The 20,145-nt window shown below is 48.7% G+C and overlaps 1 gene segment (V, D, J or C); it reads left to right on the top strand.

Annotated features, from left to right (window-relative positions):
* Window positions 1-19,853, top strand: part of LOC101622920 — a 400,030-nt gene extending 380,177 nt beyond the window's left edge. Inside the window, 4 exon segments of the C gene segment in view lie at window positions 15,648-15,896; window positions 17,437-17,481; window positions 18,635-18,742; window positions 19,326-19,853. Of these exon segments, the coding sequence occupies window positions 15,648-15,896; window positions 17,437-17,481; window positions 18,635-18,741 (401 nt within the window).
* Window positions 19,854-20,145: the final 292 nt, after the last annotated feature.

Genomic DNA, 20,145 nt, shown 5'->3' with positions numbered 1-20,145 from the left:
TTAAAAAACAGCTAAGATGTTATCCCCATTGGTAGGTCAAAGTGTTGTATCTCTTGGTCTCAGATATGAGAAGGATGTGTGAGGTCATGGGTGTTTTGGGTTGACTGAAAATCACTGTGGGAATAGTCAAGGCTATAAGGTGATCTTCGGGAGTGGGACCAGAGTGCTGGTCAGGCCTGGTAAGTAGGTATCAGAAGAATAATGGAAAGATTAAGGATAAAATAACTTCCTGTCACAAGAAACAATCGTGTGTAATGAAAAACAAACTGGGATTTGGGGTATCACTGTTCCTGGAGTTTGATACCAGCTTCTAGCAAAAATTAACCCCAATAGGACTGCAATCTCACTCTGGAAGGGACATGAAGACAGATTCTTTCACTCTTTGTTCTTCCTAAGATTTATCTGTTCTATACTAAAAAGTCTCCTGCATCCAGAATATTGATATCATTTTTGGCCATGCTGGTTCTGCCTGCTTCACCTCAGATTATTTGTTCTTCCTTTGTAAAATAAGAGTAAAGAAATCTAAGTTCACAGCACTAAGTAGTGACCCACATGAGGTAATGTAATATAAGTAGCTTGTTAACCTGCATGGCATGTCATAGCTACCCCATAAATTAAGGTTTTTCCATCCCCTTCACTAAGTAGATCAGAAAGTCCAACCAAGCAAGCCATTTTTGCATGGGGGTTTACTACAGTGTGAGCTTAGCATACAACAAGTTAAACTTTGGAAAGGGGACTGTACTTCTAGTCTCTCCAGGTAAATATTGATAAACTCCCTTCCCTGCCCACCCCCTACCCCCCATCTTGTTTACCCCTTATCTGGTTTAAGGCTTCCACATGTACTTGCTATGTTTTCTCTTCGGAAGGCATCCTTGTTTTATCATCATTGCTGTGTCAGCTAGCCTGTGAACTTAAGGTTCAGCCTTGTTGGGGGACTTTTTTAAATGAAAATAGTTAACAAAAGAGTTGGAAATAATGGCAGAACTAACTCGCTAAATCAGACTAGAATAGAGACGAACGCCCACACAATTAGGACAAACCTGAGTGCTCCAGAAGCACCTGGATCCTATGGAAAGCCTCTCTTCCCGGGCAGCCCTCTCTCCTCTTTACCCTCCTCCCCAGACTAGAATCTCGGGGCACTCTGTGACACCTACAGCTGCAGAAATTTGTCATCACTGAGAAGATCTTCCCATTAGAACAGAAAGATCCTTGAGAGCAGACACTCTTATTGCATCCTGTGAAGAGTCTAAAATGATACTTTTATCAAGTAAGAGCTTGCTAAATGCCTGTTTAATTGAAATCAAGCACCCAAAGAAATCAAGTGTACAGGCCAAGGGGAAGAGGAGAATAAAGTAAATGACACAGTGACTCAGTGTGAAGTGGAGAGAGAAAAGCAGGCTGTCGCACCAACTTGCAGGATAACTCAGCACTGTTGGCCTCCAGTCTCAGCCTTCCCTTCAGTAAATGGGGATGCAAGTCTGTTCATCCTTTCTGGCCCCCCAGCACTCCAACTGGAGTGGGTAGAGTGTCTCTCATGCAAATAAGTCAAATACAAAAGATGTTATTTTTGTCATTTGTATCTTATTTATAATGCACTATAAACTAGTGCTGAAATGTTAAGAATGGTAGCACCCAAATAAATTAGTGAGGCTATTCAAAAACTCTACAAGCACTTTTTCTGTGGGGTAGAATTTAACAAAACACTCAGATTTTTCCCAAGAGGTGAGGCTGACAGAAAGCTCTGTCCAACAGTAGAGTTTTTAGAACTAGAATTGAGCTAAATGGAATGTGATAGAGGGAAAAAAGCTAGAAGGGCAGAAAATTGCACAGCCATGATCTAATAGGCCATTGATTCAGAGATTCACTGGGGGAGGACATCCAGGTCATTTTATCCACAACCCCAATAAGCCATATCCAATTCACTCCAGAGATCGTTCAAGAGTCAGTGAAGTACAGAAAAAGGAGGCCAGGATTTCTGGTTTCAGTCTAGAGTTCTAGATCTGATTTGGTCTCTGCTGTGAATAAGTCATGCCCCAAACTATTCAGTGTAAGGTGAAAATGTCAGGCACTTAAAACCTGTGGCTCTGGGATTTTAATCCTATCCCATCCTAGAGTTTGTATGACTAGAAAATACAGACTGTTAATGGCTATCTCATAAACAAGCTCTAAAACTCTAAGGAAATAAATTTACTAGTCAATTGTCTAGCTTAACATGGACATAGCTAACCACCTTTCAGTGCCTGGGTTGTACGTGCACAATGTAGGTGGGTGTGTGAATAATGTTGTTTATCCTCAGGCAATTCTACAGGGAAGGGGACAATGTCTCTATTTTAGAAAAGAGAAACTTAGGCTCACAGAAGACATCACCCAAGATCCCAGGGTTAATGAGTGGAAGAGTCTAGATTCAAATCACTTCCTATGTAATCTCCAAGCCTTGCTCTTTCTGTGCATTATGTCACAGACCCTGTGTCGAGACTTACATGGAAGGGAGAGACCATACCAATCACTGTGAGTAAGGAGACACCTGGAATTTACCTTGACTATCTTAGATATTGCCATGACTTAGAGGTGGAACTTTGGGAAATCTTGACATAGATACTCCAAATCTGAGGGATTCTCTTTCCTTTTTAATGAGGAAACAAGTCGTACATGGAGCTCTTGGGAGCATTTATCCCAGTGAAGAGAGGAGAGAGTTGCTGACAACAGCAGTTCCCATCCCTCGCTGGCTTCTCCCCAGGCAGGCAGCACCAGTGACTGATCTGCAAGTGTCTAGCTCTTTTGTGAGTTATAGAAAAAAATGTAACATGGAGGGCATGTTGGATGTTACCAGATCATAGAGCTTTGGCTCTACAAGGCCACTTAGAAATCATCTAATTCAGACTTCTTTGTTGTTCTAATAAGGACCCGGGGAGATTTGGTTGAATTGTCCAGGGTTATAAAGTCAGTGAGTATTAATGCTGGAACTAAACCCTGGAGATACTGGTCCCTGGGCCATATTCTGCCACTACTCTTTGGTGAACTAGTCTTCCAGTCTTTCAGTAGATAGGAGAAATGAGCAATGTTCATGAATAATAAGAAACTCAAGTGGGTTTTTATAGGGAAGTCTAAAAAAGTGCTCTTTGGTATAAACATCTTCCCATCAGCAACCTGGGCCTACTTCAGCTGTGGTACAAAATAGCAGGAAATGGCCTATTTTGTCACAGCACAAATCACTGTGGGAAATACTGGGTTCACCAAACTCATCTTTGGGACAGGAACAAGACTATTTGTGAAAGCAAGTAAGTCACAACCTGATTTGTGTTACAGTTGAGGGGCATCTGTTTGTATTTATGTGATTTGCAAGATTTTGCCTGCTACTTAAATAAGATAAGTTAGTGATGATAATGTTGCATTAGACAATCTCCATGAGCATCATTCATGCAAAAAACATGCCCTGCATACTTACTATAAGTGTGGAGGGCTAAAGCTAGCTGGTCCTGCCTAGAATTGAAATGCTGTAATTATATGGATGATTTGTTTTCAACCTGAATATTCATGACATTTTGTTTATAATCCACAGTATACAAAACAGGGCCTGATAATAGGTACCTCCTATCTCTTGTTATCCTGGGTAAATGAAAGTTAAATAGTAAAATTATATGCCTCCTCCTTCTTTGGTGCACACACAAGAGAACATGCTTAGGAACTAGCTAGGGTGTGCCAGGTGTGGAAAGCCAGGACCCAACCTCAGGGCACCATTTTGCATAGAGTTGTATCAGAGTGTGACACAGGCTACCAGAAACTGGTGTTTGGAACAGGCACCCAACTCTGGGTCAATCCAAGTAAGTCAGCACTCCAGAAATGAGTGACTCTACCTCTAACATAGGGTTTAAATTTCTGTGTGTCGCCTTTCACCTGGTCTATAGCAGAATGTCCTTGTCGTGGTTGTCATCGCCATGATTATTATTACGACACTGTTATTATTGGTCATAACACTGCTGCTAAGTTGGAGTATGGATGTTCTGCCGAGTTCTTCTTTCTACCTTTTGAGGAGAATTAGTATAAAATATCAGAGAGAAATGTTTCCATTTCCTTCCTTGTTCTTTCAGCTGCCACCTCTGTGCCGAGGATCAATACGAACCTCACAAAGTTTCCATTTTTATTCTGCCTCCTTATTACCTCTCTTAGAAAAGCTTCCCTGGCTTTTCCCTGCCTAAGTACTTAGATTTTGCAGCTTACATTTACCCAAAGTATACCTAGCATTCAACCTTTCCCAATAATTATGCATAGAGTCAGCTCCACTCAGTAAATGATTAGTGAGACTCAACTTGCCAGGGACCGTGGTTGGTTGTTTTTAAAAGAAAGAAACAAAGAAAAGAAGCCTGAAGCAGGGCCCTTATGCTCAAGAACACCAGTTTTATCAGAGAAACAAGGCACACATGAATTAAAGTCTCACACCACTTTATGTGTGTGCCCAGCTGGGGCCTCTGGACGCGCCCAGGCCCTGGGGTCCGGCAGAGAGGTCCGCAGGCTGGACACAGTGCAGCGGCGACAGTGGACATTCCCTGGCACAGAGCAAGCACTTTTCTGCCCATGTGTTTCTGGTAAAGGATGTCAGCTTGTTATCTGCTGAGATGTGTGACTTTCTTGAGGACAAAAGCCCCCTTGGCAATAAACCTCCTGTGTGCGGTGAGGACAGGGATGAGTCAGGAGTGAGTCACAGGGCCTGGCTCAGCCGCGGGGGGGCAGGGGCACTCTGAGTCACGCCCAGGCATGTTCGTAGCTTGTGCCCCGTGCAGATGCTCTTGCTCTTGCTTTTTCTGGCAAAGTGAAAAGTACAGTTTTGTTTATGTGCCTGGGAAAATGGTGCCTTCTTCTCAGGCTTAACAGCTGAGGTGGGAAAATGGCCGCCTGCTGCCCAGTATCTTTAGAGATACTCACACCCTACGGCTTCTGGAGTAGCAGCGTTTTGCCTAGTTTTGTAAAGGCTCTGTCTCTCCCAGAGGAGCAGTGGCCAGCAGCTGCATCTGTTGATGGCAGTGAAGAGGGACGAGGGACTCGGAGGCGGACGGGCCTTGCTGGGGCTAGGACTGGGGCTGGGGCCCCGCTCCCTCCCGGGGAGGCGCCTCAAGGCACCCACCCCACGGAGACCTGAGGACCAGCCTTTCTAGGCTCCCAGCATTCGCAGCTACTGTGAAGGGTGTGTCCTCCCCAAGAGGATGGCCAAAGCAGGGCCTTTTTGCAATGCACTTAAGCAGTGTGTGACTTCGGGAACAACCTCCACTTTGGGAAGGGCACCCAAGTGGTGGTCACACCAAGTAAGTGTACCAGGGTCCTCCGGTACAGATGGCCCCTCTCCCCACCGCCGCCTTACCTGCCTCCCACCCCAGCCTCCACCCTGTGCCGGACCAGTTATTCCATGGGAGGCAGGGAAGCTGTGTCTTCTTCAGTGCCACCCTAAGGCTCTCAGAAGCTTGCTGTCCGCCTTGTTTCTCCCACCCTGCCCTCTCTCAGTATCTCCACTCATAACCACACCCGTCCTCTGGGAAAGCCTTCCCTGCTCTCCCGTCCCTGAGGCTGGATTTCAAGTTGAACAAAGGGCCAAGAGAAGTGCAGGCAAGAAGGGACCTGGGGACATTTGTTCTGGTGATAAAGGGAGCGAGAAGCCCAGGGTGGAAGCTTCTGTCCAAGGCCAGGCTGGCAGGCAGAGCAGGACAGCATCAGGGTTCCACCCCTCATTGCCACCCCAGCTTGGCCCACCCCTTAATGCTTTGCTGCCTTGGTCCCAAAGGCCAGCCTGAGGCTTCTTAGGGCTGGCAGCAATTAAATTACCCCCCAGGAGCTGAGTTCCACTTTTGCCTGCCTCACAACCGACCTTGCCCTGTCCATGGCTTCTGTTCACTTCAGCTTTTGCATGGCTGAAGTAGAGAGCATAGTCTGTTTCCTCCCTCTTTCAAAAATGTTATAGGAATTGTTGTGACAGTTCCCATTCTCTGTGCTGAGGTTCCATAAAGCAGGGCCCTGCCTGAATTCAGGTTGTGGGAAGCAAAGGAATCCAAGAGCCAGGCCATGTCCTGGTGGTATCGAGGGAAGGATAAACACAGCAAGCACCGAAAGCCTGGTGCCTGCCTGGAGCCTGGCCCGGGACAGGGAGCTACAGCTCCAAAGCCGTGGCCCACAGAGGGGGAGGCCTGAACCGGAAGCTTCAAAGAGCTAAGGAAAGGGAAAGACAGAAGGGTATTGTCAAGGATATGGCTGTTTTGAAACAAGCATAAAGTTTCCTTTATAAGTTCCCCTCCCCCCCATCCCCCGTCCCCCATCCTCAGTGAGCTTTCAGAAGCCCCTGTATCTGATGAAAGATTCACGGAGTCAGACCCGTCGTGTTGACGAGAGGACAGCAGTGGCAGAGGTGGTGTGGTACTGGGGTGCTGCTGTCCATGTCTCTGCTGACAGCAGCACGTGTGTGTCCCCTTGGGAGAAGGGAGTGAGGAGCTCGCCAGGCCCCAGCCCCTGACTCCCATTCCCACTGGCACCCAGACTCGGGGGCTCAGGCTGGCTGTGGGAGATCTCCTGTTACTCTGGGAGCAGCAGGTTGTGCTTCCTGGATTGTTACCCCCACCTCTGGGTAGTCGCCAGGGAAGTTTCATCAAAGGCGGTCCTCTGTGTGGGTCTCAAGAGACTACAGACTTACATTTGGAAGGGGGACCAGCCTTGTTGTATATCCACGTGAGTTTTATAGAAATGATCAAGGGAGGGTTTGTAGACAGGAATATTTCGGGAAGATGTTATAATAACAAGAGAATCTGTAACATGGTCTGCTCTGTTGTTGAGGGAGTCCTTTGTAGTCTGGGAGTCACTTATCAGTGTGTCAAGTCTAATGAAGTGATGGAGGTCCAGCTGGACAAGGCTTTTACACAGCACTTTCAGAGGGAAAAAACTCCCCAAGTTTTCGGGAAAGACTTCACCCTTGGTTATGTGTCTAAAGCAGGATTTTCCTCTTGGCAGCCATGGGATCTAACCTGACCCTCAGTCCTCCACTAAGATGCCCCTTGGGTTCATGAGGTATCTGCCCTTCACAAAAACATCCAGGCAGAGGTGCTGAGACTCCCCAAGATGCTGGAATGGGGGTTCAGGGACAGTCCTCCTCTTCCCTATACGAAGTCTCTTCCCTTGCCTTAGTGTAACTCATCCCTAGGAATCATCATATTACTGCTACTATTTACTGAATGCCTGGCGTGATGCAACCAACTCTGTCTTCTTATGAGTTCCCGTCCAGTGCTCGAATCCATCTAATGTTAGGCAGCTGGCATCATGAAGTTTACAGATGAGGAAACAGGCTTGTGGCAAGTAACTTGCTGCAGATCAAACAGCTAGGAATAACAGAGCTAGAGTTTAATCTATTTGACTCTTGGCTGGGGCCTTAGTAACCAGCTGCCACCACCTCCACTCTCTGAGAAGGAAACCCCAGACCTTACGGGCCAGCTCGTCGGGACTTGCTTTGCCCACCCTGAGCCTTCCTGCCCTGTGACCATGGAGGCCCTGGTCTGAGGCTTGTTGTTTCTATAAGATCAGTGAAGTCATTGAATTGGTTGCATGATTAGGAGAGAAGCAGAGACCTCGGGGATAGTTTATTGGCATAAAGTGACATGGAGAGAGAAAATGATCATAAAATTCAAGGAACAGGCTATTTTTAAGTTTTGTTGCCAGGAGGACAGGATGTCAGTGCAAGACAGCTAGCCACCTTGAGGGGGTATTTGTAGTGCATCGTAGCAGAGTGTGAACACAGGGAGCAGGACCCTCACCTTTGGGAGTGGAACAAGACTCCAAGTGTATCCAAGTAAGTGCCTGCCCTTGGACTCTGTCCACAGACACAGAAATCTCCTGCTCTGCTTTCTTAGATGAGGAGTCTTTTCTTGCTGAACTGATTGTTCATGGTTCTTCATGAGGCTCGAATACTTTGAAATCCAAATTCCCAGCCACTGGCTTGATACTGGTATTCTTTCTGATGGTAGTCATTGCCAATGGGAACTGGGTTCTCATCATCACAGAGAACTCTTGTTTTGTTTCTAAATTCTTTAAGACAAAGCATCTTTCTCAAAAAGGGCATGGGAGCTATTAATAATGTAGTCAAAACCCTGAAATGTGTACAAAAATGGAAGCATACAGAAGTTAAAAAAGAAATGAAACAATCCTAATGACAAGATGGTAGAGAAGAAGATGGCATTAAAAACTAAAATTATTAGTTAGTGAGGGTATACACAGCTTGCAGTGGGAGCAGGAAGACGTCCCTGACCTGTCAAAGTCGCCTGGGCTTTCTGTGCACCCTGCACTGAGCCATAAGCTCCCTGAGGCCACGATCTTCTTACCTTGGTCCTTGATCCCCACAGCCTGGCACAAGTCTGGACCGTGGGGTCAGCAGAGAAATGATGCTGAAATAATGTCTTCTGGCAGGAGAATCAGGGAAGTCTTGAGTGGAGGAGCAATGACTGCTTATAACACACTTGTGTACACATGAGCAAGTGTTCTCCAAGAGAGAGCATTTTAGACTTCCAAACAGGGAGATTACAGGAGTGGCCAAACCTCATGGAGAGGACACCTCTCCAGGGAAAGCTTGCTCCTTATTTATCTGTTCATTTGAGGGCTTCACCAAAGCTTCTGCCCTGCCATGGAGTGGCTCGGGGAGCCTGAAATGCATGTTATTTCTCAAGAACCCGAGTTCAGAGGCCTAAGGATTATAATATCTGCGAAAGGGAAGCTGCACAAATGGTTTTCAGCAGCATAACGGGAAGCTGATGATGAATGTACAAGTCTCCATCTCCATTTGAGAGGCCGCCCGGAAAACATTTCTCCATTTGTTCTAGGGAAACTTTTCTCCATTAGGACATGAATGTGCTTTGAAATACACAGCTCCAAGGTACGTAGGAAGGAAGACCAATAAATTCACATTTGGGAAAGGCTTTAATGGAGACATTGCTCCTCATAGTAAACCTGGCAGTGTCGGCAATGTAGTCCAGCAGGCCGATTGCATCCTTATCTGTCCTCCAACCTTTCCTGGTGGAGGAGGAAAAGTAGCTCCAGGGGTGGCTCCATGGTTCAGCACTTGCCCCAGTAGAATGAAGTGTTTTGTGATGACTAGAAAGAAATCATCAGCTTGACGAAAAGTAGGCGGGCAAACAAACAAGATTCACAACACAGAAAACTTACGGATAAAATTAGATAAAGCTAGACGTAGAATTTTAAATTCTTGGCAATAAAGACAGCACTTCCAAGGACCATCTAATCCTAAACTACGTGCATTCCATGAATGTTAGTGTGCCTTTTAAGAAAAAAAGCGTTTTTAAATGAAATAAGTTTGAGAACCACTAGATTTCACAGCAGGACTTCTCAGAGCCCTTTCTGTGCTGATATGCATTGTCAGTCTTCAAGACTAATATAGAATATTCAGCATTTTTCAAACTTATCTGAGCTTAAAATCTTTTTGGCAGAGAAATGTCCTAGAGTTCTGGGAAATTCTGACTCAAAAGTACTTGTCTAAAACCCTGTCAAACTTTAGAGATTTTCTCCATGTGTGGATGCCAGCCCTGTTCTTAGAAACCTCCAAAGAAAAAGATTCTCAGGCCCCACATGGAACTCACTCCCTGTTCTCACAGTCTTCGTAATAAAGCAGCACTCCTCTTGCATTTTCTGTGAATACTCCTAGTTTCATCTCTCTGGCTCTGCCCTTGGAAGCTCTCTAGTGGAGCACACTTCCTAATCCCCCCTTTCTGGGATTAAGCCTCATCTTAGCTTTGCTATCATCAATAGCCAGTGCTACAAATGTCTCCTCAAGATTCATTCCCACTTAGCCCTTGGCTTCCTTCTCTGGACTCTTCCAATTACCCTCCTTCACGTTCAGCTATGGGGCTGGCCCCCTGATGGCCAGCTGTGAGGGAAAGTTCTGTAGGGAGGCTACACAGAAAACTGAGGAGGTAGGCCCAGTGGACCAGACTCTCCCCCTCTGGTCAGAGAAAGGATGATGTTGAGGAGCTCGCCAGGCCAGGACCAGGAGATGCTGTTGCCCCCTGGCTTGCCATGCCCAGGTTGGGGTTCTTGTAAAGCAGCCTCCTGCAGTGGCTTGTCTGGCGGCTACAGTAAGCTGACCTTTGGAGCGGGGACCAGGCTGGCTGTACGCCCATGTGAGTATGACCACGCAAATGACCAGAGAGAAAGAAATGGATGACTTGTCTGTCAGAAAACAGGCCGGGAATTAGGGCAAACTCAGGCATACATGGAACAGTGTTTTCCATGTCTACAAGCTTCTTGGTAACTTAAACTGCTCCCATTTCTCATATTAGAGACAGATTACCAAGTGTCCATTGAGTAAATAAAAACCTGAGCACATAATTTGCAGAAACATAAAAAGAATTCCAGATACCCAGTGCTTTCAAGCAAAGCCAATATCAGCACCAGATAATCTGAGCATTCAGGAAATTAGCAAACTGCCCTGAGGGGAAAGTGAGGAGTTGATGGCAAACACAAATTCTCTTTTATTGCAGCAGGTAACTAAATTTCCCGGCTTGACTAATGAGCCTGGTGTGGGGATACCTGTTTGAGGACTCTTCCCTTCTGGAATCTCCTTCCAGGGTACGGATGCCCTAGAGCATGTGAGTGGCAGCCGTACCACCCGCAGTGATGCAGGCAGCAAGGTACAGGGCAAATAGCACAGTGGGAGAGGCTGACTGATCCAGGGGGGCCTCTGGCGCTGCCTTCACCAGCTACACTGAAGAGTAAAGTCTCCACTTGCTCAACAGCAAAATGATAATAACCACACCACAATGTAAGACAATACCCAGCATATAGCATAGAATCAATAAGTGGTAGCTCTTCTAAAATATTTATATTATTATCAAGTCTTTACTGTACTAAGATTTACCGTATCATACAGAAAAAGGAGAACAAGTTCCCTGGGAAATAAACCATCTAAGAAACGAAGACCCAGGGAGCATGTTATCATGGTGCTCTCAGAGCCTGGTAGGGTGGGGTCCAGAAGATTAGGCTCTGTAAGGTTCTTGCAAAGACCTCACCTGCAGTGGGATTCACCGGTACCAATAAGTTAATCTTTGGAGCAGGAACCAGACTGAATGTCCAGTCAAGTAAGTGGAGCAGGGGAAGGGTGGACATTGGCACCTAATTATTTCTTGTCCAAGATGCCGAGTTGAGCCTAGGCATTTTCTTCGGTCGGATCACAAATGGCTCTTTCCAGCCACCCCAAAAAATCCTCCCATCCAGCTTTCAGAGCTCCAGAAACATGCTCAGGCTGGGACTTTGAGAGTCATGAGGCAGGTGGTGACAAGCAGTCCTGGACCTTCCACAAGAGAATCCCAGCCAATGCTGCCCTGAGTGGGGGTTGCTTACCGGATACTTGATTTACTGAATCCCAGCCTCCCACAGCAAGATCGGGCAGGAGGAAGGGGACCGAGCACACGGGCCAGATCTCAAGACAAGAGGATATGAGGTCTGACCCTGAAGCGTGTAGGTCTCCTGTCCCCTGTAGCAGACAGTGTTGTCCTGTTGGGGGGTGGGGGGGGTGCTGGGTCCAGTGAGTTTCTGTAATGGTGTCACCTGCAGTGTGAACACAGGAGGAATGACTGGCAGACTCACATTTGGGAGAGGAACCCAAGTGTCCGTAATATCTGGTGAGTCTTCCCATGTGGCACCATTTGCAACCCCTGGACCGTGTCACAAATTCTTTCCCTGGGCTTATAAGTTATTACTCTAATCAGGCTGACTGTGGGTGTTCTGTCTTGGAGAGGCCTCTGTGAACAGAAAAAGCGTCACTATCCATCTTGGAAATCTGTGTTTCTCTAGGTCGAACACATTAAAATTTGACTTTAATCATTCAATGGGGGCTTTTAAGTGCCTTCTAGGTAGCTATCACTCTATAAAATGTTAGATTGGGTAGGAAGAAGTGTAAGATAGATAGATGCCTGACCTGTCCCCACATAGTATAAAAACCGGCCAAAGGGGCAAAACTATCGTAAATTTGGCAACCTGAATACTATTTTAGTATCATGATGGCCATGGGCATCCGAGGAATAGAGATTCAGAGACTGGAGAGTTGGCCTCGTTGGTAGAAAAGGTTCAATCAGTAGAAAGGATCTGTTGTGCCTCAAGGACCAAGAAGATTATAGGAGCAAAGAAAAGGGACTACAAGCATTGGGAACAAGAAAAACTCAATCATGAGGCTGGACAATGCACATCAGTTGACCTCTGCAAACTCAGCTGATAGTAAAGTCGGATGGAGAGAAAAGCAAGAAGGTATTTTCTTAGGTGAGAATGAAAAGGAATCCCAGGGCCCTCAAGAAAAGACAGTTAGGGCCAGAGTCAGTCACTGAGAATGGGGAATATAGCTTAGAAATACAAGCCAGATGTGAAGGTAAGCTCTCTTCAGGGGTGGCTCACGGCCTGGAGCCCCCCCACTCTGTTCCCCAGTGTGCTCCAAGAGGGTTTACCCCACCCTTAGAGGAGGAAAACCCTAAGGGTTTCTGTAATGGAGACATTGGGAGTGGTAGAAAGCTGTTGCCTCCCAGATGCAATTTGGCAAAGGAACCAGACTTTCCATCAGTCCTGGTAAGTCGGCCCAGACTGTTCCTGACACTAAGCAGCGTCTCGGTGGGCCCCAGAGGCAGTGTTGAGAACTCACATGCCCAGGTTCCTAGTGCCGAGTACAAAGCAGATTTCCTGGGAAGGGAGGTTTCCATCACCGCGGTGCCGCTGGGGATGGAAAGCACTAGAGCATTTGGACATGTGCTTCTGCAGTTAGTTTTGAATTAAAATGAAAGGTTAGGATCTAGAATAGCGAAACTTCTCCACTGAAAAATTGATCCTGCCTTACTAAGTCTACTGTCTCTGGAAAGATGCGTTTATCTTGCCAGGATGGAACGGGATATTTCCCCCCAGGGCTCTGGCAGCTGTACCCTTAAAAACTCCAAATTAAAAGTGACTCATTTCTTGTTTCAGACAAAAAGATATGGCTGTACTAAAGGTAGAGTGGAGGTAAAAGTGAAAGAGAAGCTTTAAAAAAAGTCAAGGTAGGGATCAGTATCCAGGTTTGGAGGCAGAAATCATACAAATCTGGTGGCACAAACCCATTTTTTTCTTCAACAATTGTTTGCTGAGGGCCTACTATGTGGTGTTAGGGGTAGAGCAGTATACCAGAGACTGGCCTTTGCTGTCTCAGAGCTCACACTGCAGAAAGCCAACACAAAGGACATGCGAGAGACTGGAGAGAGGCAGCCAGCCATCCAGTCCGTCACTGCCCCTGCAACGTCTGGCCAGGAAATTTGGGCATTGAGCTACAGGCGCCTGAGAGCGCCAGGTTATTTTGAACAAGTGACCCATCAGCTGTGTGTTATAAGCCAGTACATTGGAGGGGCTCAAGAAGAGATTCGGTGGGGGCAGACGGTAGAACAAAGTTGGAAATGGAGGTGGGGAAAAGTAGACAGGAGTGCAGGTAAGGGCCTCCAAAGCGTGTCCATTGGGGAAACAAGACTTGAAGGAGGCTGGCTGAAAACCACCTCTGCTCTTTTGACTTCATCCACTGCTGTTTCAGTTCTGCTATCGCCGTGTTTAGTAAGTGACCTGGCCCTGGTGATCCCGTTCACAGACTCAAAGATGGTTTTTTTTTAAAGACTTATTTGTTCATACAGAACTGGGGTACAGGCCAGAGATGCGGAGAGTGAGAGGATTCACCAGGGAGAGAGTGGGGAGCAGAGCAGGCAGATCGACGAAGTACACTGCTGAGGGGAGCAGTGGGTGGGTCAGGAGAGGTCTGCCGCGCCATGTGGATCACCTCCGGGGCAGGCGGGGATCGAACTCATGCGGAAGTGGCTCAAGCTTCTTAGTTCAGTGCTTTAACCCACTGCGCCACCAGGGAGGGCCCTCAGAGATGGTTTTTAAGACTCATCCTCAGCCCTGTTGCCCTCGTCACAGTCTCACGTCCCGTGGCCTTGCTCTCTCCAGCCGCTGCTGCCCAACAGAACTTTCTGTGACGATGGAAATGTGTCATTTTCACTGACCTACACAGTAGCCACCAGATGCCTGTGGCTATTGTGTTCGTGAAACGAAATTTTAATCTTTAATTGCATTTCTAATTTTATTTCACTTCGGGTTAGTTCTAATAGCCACGTGTGGCTAAACTATCAGATTGGACAGCATGGTCTATACCTCCTCTCGTCTGACATCGTGGGCTATGGGGCTTGCCTGTTTCCCCTGGACTCAAAGTTGGGTGTCTCGGCCCCTCAGCAGCCCCCCCTTCCACTCTAAGGCCAGCTGCCCCTGGTGGTATCTGATCCTCTGCCCGCTCCTTGAGGCCACACTCAGGGCCTTCACTCCCTCCATGCCCGCCTCCCCAAGCCCACCATGACTCTCACATATGACTAGCCAGTCCCTGGCGGGGTGTGGGTGGCCGTGTACCCTGACCCCTCCGGCGCTGCTTATCCAGGGGCACTGCCCTCCCTCGGCATTCAGGGCCATGCCAGGGGCTGACTGTCCTGGTTTCGGTCCAGGCCAGGCGGCTGACTCAGCAAGTGGGGTGCTTTGCTGGTCTGAGAAGCCTTGTGTGCATGGTGAGGAGCTGTGAGGGCAGAGAACCATAAGGGCAGGAAGTTCTAGTCCCAACCCTGCTGTAAACTCTCTGGGTGGCCCCAACATGTTAATCCTCCTGGCAAACCTCTGCTTCCTCCCCTAAAAGCAGGAGGTCTGAAAGAATAAACAATGAGAGAGCATTAAAAACACAAAATCCCACGGAAATACTGAAGAATGATTCCCAGCACTAAGGAAAAGCCTCCAGCACCCCCTGCTTCCTGGGGGTGAGGAGTGGAAGCTGAATAGTACTCAGTAGCACATTCTCATGGCAATTTCCTGGTAGAATCTGCTGCAGCAATTCCTCTCATTTGTTTGGCAGTTTACGGTTTATTAAATGTAATTTTATATGGAAAAACTCTCATTTATTTCTCAGAATAGCCTGGTTAGGAAGGTGAAGTAGGCAATATCTCCATTTTACAGATGACATTCCAGAGGCTTAAGGAGCTGGTGTAACTTGTTCAATCCTTCACATCTGGTAAATGGTGGCCCTGGACTCTGTCACAGGTGTTCTGATCAATAGTCTGGGACTTTATCAACAAAAGAATTGAGACAGGCGCACACACCAATCTTCTGACTTAATGGCAGCCTATCATAACTTCCTCATCCTTGTCAAAGCCCAGCCTGAGTGGGGGAGGCCACCCCCAGGTTCCAAGATAGATGGTTTGCTCGGCTGAGTTTTTTGCTCTACGCTTGCTTTGTCCTGCCAGAGTTATGTTGCTGTTTGCCTGGCCTGCTGAGGTCTTGGAGAATTCCTATTAGGTAGAAGAATGAGCAATATCCGTAAGGAACCCTGCATGTCTGGTTTCCTCAAATGAAGGATGGGGCCCTGCAGAGAGCATTCACCGAGAGCTGAGCTCTTGGCCAGCACCCGCGGCCTCTGCCCGAGCCCTGGCCCACTGTGAGCAGCTGGTTTCTAAAACACACTTTCCTGTGTCAGCCCCACAGGCCTGCTCTGGCTCGTCGCTGGCATCTGGACTCAGGCTCGGGTTGGGACAAAGCCAAAAACAAGAGCACCTCCTAACCCTTGTCCTCTTGACCCACAGATATAAAGAACCCTGACCCCGCTGTGTACGAGCTGAAAGGCAACTCCAACAACACCCTCTGCCTAGCCACCGACTTTCAGTCTGACCAAAATGTGTCGGCATCCTCCAATGACTACTCCATCACAAACACAACAGCACTGGACATGGAGAGTACAGCTTCCAAGAGCAACGGGGTCCTGGCCTGGAAGAATGAAAGTAGTCCGAATTGTTCCGCTGTCTTCGAGAACTACCAGTTCCGCTCCAGCGAAGGTGAGTGCGGCCTCATGTCCCCGTGAGCTCAGTGTCCTGGCTCAGGGCTCTGCTCTGCCAGGCTCAAGTGAGTGGTATCAAAGAGCCAGTCATATTGGTGCTCTCAGCCTCTCAATTGCCAGCAGAGTTCTCCACCTTCTTTTTGCTGAGCCCCAGTGAGCCGCATCCCGGCAGGCCAGGATATCCTGCTCTGCTTTGTGTGTTTGTCCTGTCCTGGACAAAAAAGCAGTGGGAGAAAGAGGCAGGAGGGGACACTGGCCTGGCCTCAGCTTCGTCCATTCTAAGTTCCCGCTTCCCTGTCTCTGCTCGGGCTGTGTGCCCCTTCCAGGCCCTGTTCTAAAACCTTCTCCATTATCCTTCCCTCCTATTCCTACACAAAAGGCCTTTTTCTCAACCTCACTCAGTCAATCACTCATTCATTCAACAAACGTTGATTGTGCATGTACAGCATGCCGGTCACTGGACCTCAGGAGCAACCTCGTCAGATGAGGGGTCTGCCCTGAGGAAGCTCCAGTCTAGTCCGGAGACCACCCACAAGCCAAGGGAACTCAAGATGCATCTTGTAATATGTCACTTGGAGTTAAAGAAGTAGCCATTTTAGGGATAGAAGTCAGGGACAAACTCTTTAGGGAAAGGCTGTGGAGACTCCAAGAACAAGAAGTTGCCAGCCACACGCCAGGGAAAGTGAGGAGCCAGAGGGCTGAGACAGGAGCACAGTTGGAAAGTGGCCCAGACCCCTGAGATAAAAGTGGGGTGGGTGAAGGCCAGATCCTGGGGCTTCTTCTGTCAGCAAAGGACAGACACTCTCCTATGCACAGTGAGAAGCCACCGAGGGGTTCTAAGCAGAGGCACGATATCTAATCTGCTTTTTTAAAAGAGTGCTCTGGCTGCGGAGTGGAGAATGGATTGGAGAAGCCAAGAGTGGCACCCAGAGGGAGACCACCCGCAGGGAGGTGAGGGTGGGCTGCCTGGCCGGGTGGCAGCAGAGGAGCTGAGTGGCCACAGCATTGGGGGTAGAACCAGGCAGGGACAAGAAGGAAATAAAGGACTCAAGGAAGGCATCAGCATTTGATGCCTGAGCAGCTGAGTCAATGATAGCACCACTTACTGGGATGGAGAAAACAGGAACAATGTGGGGTGCAGGGATCCCCACATTTCTGTGGACCCATGAAAGCATCCCGCAAACATGCATGCCTCACTGTCCCGATAGAACCCCGGTGGGAACCTACCCAGGGGTAGTGTCTGTGTCTGACGGATCCTTCTGGCTTTGTGCCCTGGGTGCTGAATGCCTCACAGCCCGTGTTTGTCATGGGGACGAAGTGGTGGCTGCAAGCCTGTGTGTGGGTTCAGTCGGGCCAGTGGCTTTCCCCACAGTCGCCCACCTGCAGCGAGTGCCCTCCAGTTCTCTCCACAAAGAAGCGCTTGCTGTGGACATGCAGCCTGAGTATAGGCTGTAGCTCTCACACCCAATTCCTAGCCAGCCTGGAGCCCAGAGTCAGCACACCCTGGGTCTAAGAAATGTCTCTGTTTCTCCTTTCAGGAATTTCCTGTAATGCCACATTAATAGAGCAAGGCTTTGAAACAGGTAAGAGAGGGGTCCGTCTGGCTTCAGACAGGGGTGAGGAGGGGACAGACCCACAGTAACCCTGACTGAGAGGGGAGGTGGGAAGGGATCTGTGGAGCTAGGAACGAAGTTATGAGCCACAGAAACAGCAGTGCAAGCCCTGCTCAGAGGTCCCTATCATCATTCTTGAATCCCCAAAGTCCTCTCAATGTCTGACTTTCTTTTTCCGTTCTGAGGAAACTGAATGTGCGTACTTTCATTCTGGAGATGAATCTCTAGTTTTACACCAATGACTCACTCCCAGGCCTCACCGTCAGGAAAGGCTAAGACATTTCTGGGCGGCCTGTCGTGAGACTTTGACTGGCTTATCCATGGCCCTAAACTACCCAGGTCACCCTGAAGATACCCCTGTCCACTCAATAACCAGGGAGTTTTGTTTTCTTTCTAGAAAAGCAGCAGAATCTGCTTTTCTGTAAGCAGTGATTCTGTCTCTCAAGGGCCCCCCACCAACACACACCCCACCACCTCTCTTGGGTCCATATTCATCTCCATTTGAGTCATTTTTATTGAATCATCCTTCTTGTGGTTCTTCCACTGGATTCTTGTGAAGGGGCCCAGACACAAAGACGTGTGATAAGTTCTGAGCACATACCCTCTCCATCCCCCTAGGGGCTTAGAACTAAAATAAGGACTAAGTGTAGTTGATATGTCCCTTTTAAAAAAAATTTTATTTATTCATACAGAGCTGGGGTATAGGCCAGAGATGTGGAGGGTGAGAGGATCCACCAGAGACAGAGTAGGGAGCAGAACAGGCAGATCAATGAAGTACACTGCTGAGGGGAGCAGTGGGTGGGTCAGGAGAGGTCTGCCACACCATGTGGTCACCTCCGGGGCAGGCGGGGATCGAACTGCGGAAGTGGCTTTAGCTTCTCAGTGCTGTGCTTTAACAAGCTGCGCCACCAGGGAGGGCCCATAATATGTCCCTTTTAAAATGAAATACTATTAGCCTGAGGGATGGACAAATATGTCATGAGGGAAAGTGCACAGAAGCTCAGAGGGAAAGGCAGGTGAGGAGCTAAAGAGCCCTGCTTTGGGGAAAGCACTAGGTGTGTCCTAGGGGCTGTGCAGACTGCAGGCGTGCAAGCTGTAACCGCTGTGGTCCCTTGTTTTGCAGATATGTACCTAAACACCCAGAACGTGTTAGTGATCGTGTTCCGGGTCTTCTTCCTGAAGGTGACTGGGTTCAACCTGCTCATGACTCTGAGGCTGTGGTCCAGCTGAGGTGAGCGGCTTGCTCGGCTGTGGGGGGGTAAGGCGAGGGTTTTGGGCTGGGGCCCCAAGATCTGAAGGCCCATCTCCCCCAGGGTCTCGCTCTTAGGTCCCAAATCCAGGCTGCCAAACTCCTCCATATTTTCCCATTAGAGTCCCTCTTGTTACTGACAGTGGCCTGGAACTTTCAGTCACCCAGTTGTGCCACAACTCACATGGAAGTATAAAGTATCCTCGTTTTGGAATAAATGAAGGCACCAAATAACATGAAGCCCACCCCAGCTCAGGAGCACGGGAATAAGAGAAACCCAGGATGGGGGTCCATTCACATGCATACCTGCAGCTGCACCCGCTTCACTGCAAAACCTGAAGCCCCGCTCCTTCCGCATGTGGGGAGCAGTACACTCTTGGGGCTCTAGCCAATTCCCGGCCCCACCTCCATACCCTCACCCCAGCACCCCCCGCCTACTGTGCACATGTGCACCCCATTCCACCACCATCCAGACTACTCTGCAGATGCAGGCAACCCCATCACGTCCCTGACTGTCCAGGGTCTCCCCAGGATCTGGTCTGACTTCTCCTTTTCCTTCTCCCAGGTCGCCAAGACTGAGAGCCCCGTGCTCCTGGCCCCTCGTCCCACACGCCTCTACTCAGTCCTCAAGCAGAGGTGCGCTCTAACAGCCCCCAGAGGAGAAGACTCCCTACGCCCCTCTGGCCCACTGGCATCATCTCCAATTGGAGCCTGCAGGGTATTTGTGATCAAGATGCCAAGTTGCTGCCCAGCTCTGCTGCCATCCCGACTTCCCTCATTGCTGCTTCTCACTGCCCGACATTCCCTGCAAAGGCAGGGGCGGCGGCTGCCTCTCCTGGCTGGGGAGAACCTCCCTAAACTCCCCCCCCCAGAGAACTCCTCTGGGACCCCCGGGGGTGACAGCCCCCCAGTGGGTCCTCAGGCTCCAGCTCCTGCAGAATGTTACACACAGTTTATATTTTTAAATAGTGTTCATAAGAAATACATATCATCCTTCTCCGCAAGATGCCGGGGACATGATCTCATTATCCAGGCCTGCTTCTCTGTGTATCTGAGCCACGCTGTATATCCCGCTGCCCACCACTTCATTAAAAGGAATTTGGCAGAACTGAGACTGTGCTTCTGTTTGCCTGGGTTCGGTTGGGGTCATTTTCTGCTTGCTGTTGGTCCCTAGCCGGGCAGAAAGAAACCAAGACAGTCGTCCACGATGCCGCTCAGGGAACCTAACCCACAGCAGCTTAAGTCAACTCTTTAAAATTCCATTTGAGCTGGGGGCCAGGAAAACCCACTTAAAAGCTCAGGCCGGCTCTTCTGTTTGCACACCACACCCCTGGGCCACCCAAAGCAGGAGGTCCATGCACACGGGTGGTCATGGCCTATCGCTG

The sequence above is a fragment of the Condylura cristata genome, unplaced genomic scaffold (genome assembly GCF_000260355.1).
Source record: "Condylura cristata isolate star-nosed mole 26May11 unplaced genomic scaffold, ConCri1.0 scaffold00045, whole genome shotgun sequence".
NCBI lineage: Eukaryota > Metazoa > Chordata > Mammalia > Eulipotyphla > Talpidae > Condylura > Condylura cristata.
The sequence above is the reverse complement of the archived record's forward strand: the minus strand, read 5'-3'. Positions and strand labels throughout refer to the sequence as shown.